Below are 5,309 nucleotides of genomic sequence, written 5' to 3'. Positions count from 1 at the left end.
ATATATCATATTTATTTATTTAATAAATCCAATTTAATAATGTTTATTTAATAAGTATTATTTAATAATTATTATTTAATTATTTAATTTACCTTAATTTAATTTAATTTTTTTCCACGCTATTCCTTTTATTTATTTATCTATTATTCTATTTATTATTATTTTTTCCAAATTATTTTAATTCTTTTAAATTTTCGGGTCTTTACAGGGGTGGTGGGAAAGAGGGTGAGGGTGAGGGTGAGGACACCAAGGGAGAAAGAGGGAGAGATGAGGGACTATAGGTATGTTTGGTTGGGTAGGTAAAGTGTACGAAGGGTGGATATTAGGAATAGGAAGGGAAAGGAATGGAGAAGATGTAGGATTTGGAGGTATGTTTGATTGGGTAGGTAAAGTGTAGGAAGGGTGGATATTAGGAATAGGAAGGGGAAGGACTGGAAAAGATGTAGGATTTGGAGGTATGAGATGATAGAGAAAAACATTTTTTTTCAAAAGTGACATCACAGGAGATGAATTTTTTTTTTTTTGTTTTCTAGATCGTATACATGATAAACCTTATGATGGGCAGGATAGCCTAAGAAAACACATCGAAGAGCATGGGGAGATAATTTATCGCAATGTTGGTGAGCGGTTTGGGCATAGCACAAACACCTAAACACTCACAAGTGTGTATATGATGGCGGTTTTTGAGTGAGGTTGGGTGAAGGAGTGCGGTTAATTAAATAAGTGGCTGTGAGACTGCGTTCACCCCAAAAAGAGATGGGAAGATTGCCTTGAAAACATAAACACTGAGCCACATTAAGAAGATGACGATGTTTATGCTCAAAAACGCCATTCTGTTGAGGTGTATCCACACATGTGTGCTCATGAACAATGCCTTGATTGTGAAAAAAAGGTTTGAATTTTACTAGATATAAATTCTTGACCATTATCAGTGCACACATGCTTAATAGTGCAATTGAATTGATTTTTAATCATGGCGCAAATATTTTTGAGTCAAGTGAAAGTATCGAATTTCATGTGCATAAGATAGTTAACAATCTACGATTAATGTGCACCAGAATGTGAAGTTGTAGAATAATCACCCCATATGTCACAATAAATTCGATTAAAACAAAATATGCTCTTATTTGTATTCAAAAAAAAGGAAAATGAGTATGCTTTGCTCTAGCACAAACATCACAAGCCAAATGAGAATAAGAAATATTTAAAGTTTTTCGGAATACATAAAATAAAAGGGTGACCAAGATGTTGATGCCAAAAAGTAGGGTCAGAAACACGCTAAGAGTGGAAAATTGAGACGGAGAAAGGTTTATAGTGGTAAAGTCCATCCCGTACTTTACCGTTCCAATCAGCCTCCTTGTTGATAGGTCTCTAAAAACAAAAAAGGTAGAAAAAAATATAGTAACACAATTGAGAGCAGTGGTGAGTTTGCTGATGGACAGTAAATTAAATTTAAAGGAAGGCACATAAAGAATGTAACGACCTGAAATTTCATACCATTTTTTTTCTCATAAATATACTGCAAAATAAAATACTCTGATACCCCTGATAATATCTGCTATAACATCTCAGGTCCCAGGTGGGCATTGAGGAAATTCCTATTTACAGAGCAACATAACTATACAGCAAAAAACGAAAAGTCATACATCCAAAATTACAATGCCAGAATCCATTATTTTTTCAAAATATAAATACGTAATTACACACCATCCCAGTATCTTGTACCAAAAACTCCTGAATACTATTCAAAAATACAATTTCCTGATAACACTTACCCTACAGACAGGGTAGTGTGGACGACCTCTCTACCTGCTAGCCTGATTTGCTCGTCTAGTTGGATCACCTGAAAAATGTTAATTCATTGGGATGAGACAACGCTTAGTAAGAAAAAATATGCTATTACTAGTATGTGGCAACTAAGTTTACATAAATAATTTACTGATAAATAACTGAACTGAGATATCATGTAATTACTGTGTAACTCACACCTATACGGCTTAAAATACAATTGTGTTTCTGAGTTTTTTATTTATTCATACTACTAGGAATATAATATATCTGTTGTTATTCTATAAATCTGTATATACATAAATAACTGAGAAATATCCCTGGAAATCTGTATATCATGATTTAACAGCTCATGACAGGGTTGTGCGGCCCGTAGGCTGGATTTAACTCTGGTTGACCTACCAGGATAAGTCACCTAAATACTCTACCAATCCTCAGTCTGGCCTTTACTGCAATCCCTACAAAGGCACGGTACTGGTATCTACCTCGTCAAACCAGCCTCCTCAACCAGGAACCTAGGGAGACTGCAATCCCTCCATAGGCACGGTAGACGGAATCCACACACTATTTGAGATATGTGGTAGTACTCTGATCTGAAAATAACAACGGTACCGTACTCTGCTGACTGAATATGTCTGAAATAATTAATATGACTGAATAATTTATGCTACTGTATAATACTAATATATATAATTATCTTACTGTTTCATCATGATTCCAAAATAACCATAACACTCTAAATCTGATCTGAAATATTGTAATATCTGACTGAAATAACTGTAATATCTGGCTGTAATATCTAACTGAATAATCTGTAATATCTAAGTGTTATGGTTTTGGAAAATCATGGAATTCTGTAAATACTGTAAAATATCTGTCTAGATAGTACTTGTTTGTAATATATATATATATATATATATATATATATATATATTTGTCTATAAAATATATCTGTATGAATAATATCTGCCTGTATAATATATCTATGTAAATAGTATTTGTCTATAAAATATATATCTGTCTGTATAATATATCTGTTTGAATAGTATTTGTCTATAAAATATATATATCTGTCTATATAATACCTGATAAAGCATATTTCTGTGCAAAAATATTGTAAATCATGATATTCTTAAAACTACATAAATACTGTATTGAGCAAATACCTACTCATGTCGCACAATTAATAAAACGCATATTCTAAAATCTGTAAAACTATATAGTTTATACCCTGTATCTTAATAAACAAATACTACTTTACTATTAAAATTTCTTGAATTTACTAGCATAGCATATTTCCCTTACCTTGGCTAACTAAACTCGCCTACTAATTTTCTAACTCACACCCACGACGTCCATAATACCAAAATCTTGAAATTTCACATATATAGATTTCCCTATCAATCAACTGTATTTCCCAAAATAATTTCATACTCATATTTCCTAAATTATAAATCATTCATTATCTTACTTGATTTCCTAGGGAACATCCTCTAGGTTCCCTAACCTGCCTGCAGTAAATGCCCCAACACCCTGAATTCACAATACCCACATAAATCATCCCAAACACCAGTATGACAACATCTACTACTAAATTTGGGTTAAGGAGAACCTACAAACCAAATAACCCTTAAATAATCTACTTATCCTGATTTTGGGATGGTCCCAAACTTCTCAAATCAAAATTCTGCTCTGGTTAGGTTGTAAAGAATCTCCCTAGGATCATCGTGGTAACTTTTGATCATCGAATCGGGGAGAAAAAGGGCTAGAAATCTAGAGAGAAGTGAGAGAAACTGAAACCTAGTGAGAGAGAGAGAGAGAGAGAGAGAGAGAGAGAGAGAGAGAGAGATTTTTCTAAATTTTCCATCAAAAATATGATTTTTGCACTTATATAGATGGCTGGCCACGTGGCCTCATTGACAAGGTGAAGAAGGTAGTTCGTCAACGAAAGTAAAGAACTCGTCGACAAATCAATGGGTCTGAAATACACCCTCTCTGTATCTTTTCGTCAACGAGATACTGAGACTCGTCGACGACCCGTATAAGGAAGTTCATCGACAAAGCCAGGGCATTCGTCGACGAACCCTGCTTTACCTCCTCTGAATTTTCCTTTCCCTCTTCTATTTAATTACTATTATTTTTTGGGTCTTTACAAAGAACATTAGAAAGAGAGAGATTAGGAGAAAAACGAAGAGTGCCAATATGAGTTATAAGAACAATGTCACCATTTGGAAGCTTAATGGGGCATGGTTGATTAAGAAGTTGAATATTATCACGAGAAGACAAATTGGAAGTCATATGATTTGAGGCACCTGAATTAACAATCCATTCAGTGTTAGAAAAAGAAGCAGAATGACAAGAGGCAAGGTTACCGAGAAAAATAGCAGACTTGGTGTTTGAGAGTGATAAAATATCCAAGGTTTATGGTATTGTGTATTGGTGAGGCTAGGGACAGCAATCTCAAAAGAAGTTAAAGAACCTGTGATAGTGTTTACAGTCATTGAAGAACCAAATTTTCCATCAGGTGTTCCACGAGATTGAGACTTGTTGTTGGGATAAGCATGTAGCCTATAACAGTGGACTTTCCAATGACCATCACAACCACAGTGGTCACATTTTGGAGGACCACGCCCTCGCCCCTTGCTATCAGGAGGATGAGAAAAATTACGAGGAACCACCATGGCAATAGATTATGTTGGAACACTAGAGATATGAAGCAGGCGCTGCTTCTCTTCTTGATGCAAAATTGAATAGACCTTGGTAACAGGAGGTAAAGGATCCATGGCCAAAATTTGGTTACAAATTCAAGCATATGAGTAATGTAACCCCTTCAAAAACTAAAAAGCACGCTCAGTGTCTTGCATTCGAGTTAATTCTTTTAAGACACCACAAGTGCATTGTGGTGTGGAGGCAAGCATAGCGAGTTCATCCCAATGACCTTTAAGTGATGTAAAATACATAGAGATGGTCATGGAGCCTTGGGTGAGAGTAGCAATGTCACGCTTCAACTTAAAAATTTTAGGATTGTTGCTTTGAGAGAAACGATCCTCAAGATCCAGCCATATATCACGGGGGCATTCATGATAGATCAGATTATGAACAATGAATTTATCAATGGAGTTGAGGATCCATGATAAGATCATATCACTATAACATTCCCACAATTGAGTTTCTGTTGAGGAGGATGTTGGTTTGGGGAGGGTACCATTAACGAAACCAAACTTATTTTTGGCATTCAAAGCCATTTTCATGGCCCTTTTTTAGGTAGGATAATTGTCACCATTGAGAAGGGTGGAGACTAGGATGGCACCTGGGTGATCAGTAGAATGGAGAAAATATGGAGAAGACATGTCCAAAATTAATGGGGATGTTGAACTGGAGGAGGAGACCTCCAGGGATGTAATGTTGGACATGATTGCAGAAAAAAAATTCAAACAGTGTTGAATAAAAAGTATATGCAGAGAACCTGGTCTGATACCATGTTAAAGTTGAAGGACTCTTTTCTATATCAAATATTCAAC

The 5,309-nt window shown here is 35.2% G+C and overlaps 1 protein-coding gene across 1 annotated transcript; it reads right to left on the bottom strand.

The window, feature by feature from the left end:
* Positions 1-4,625: 4,625 nt before the first annotated feature.
* LOC131167438 (uncharacterized) lies at positions 4,626-5,033 on the bottom strand. Its single transcript, XM_058126241.1, has one exon. The coding sequence runs from the start codon at positions 5,031-5,033 to the stop codon at positions 4,626-4,628; it is 408 nt and encodes a 135-aa protein (XP_057982224.1).
* Positions 5,034-5,309: the final 276 nt, after the last annotated feature.

Source organism: Malania oleifera, chromosome 11, assembly GCF_029873635.1.
Source record: "Malania oleifera isolate guangnan ecotype guangnan chromosome 11, ASM2987363v1, whole genome shotgun sequence".
Taxonomy (NCBI): Eukaryota; Viridiplantae; Streptophyta; class Magnoliopsida; order Santalales; family Ximeniaceae; genus Malania; species Malania oleifera.
The sequence above is the reverse complement of the archived record's forward strand: the minus strand, read 5'-3'. Positions and strand labels throughout refer to the sequence as shown.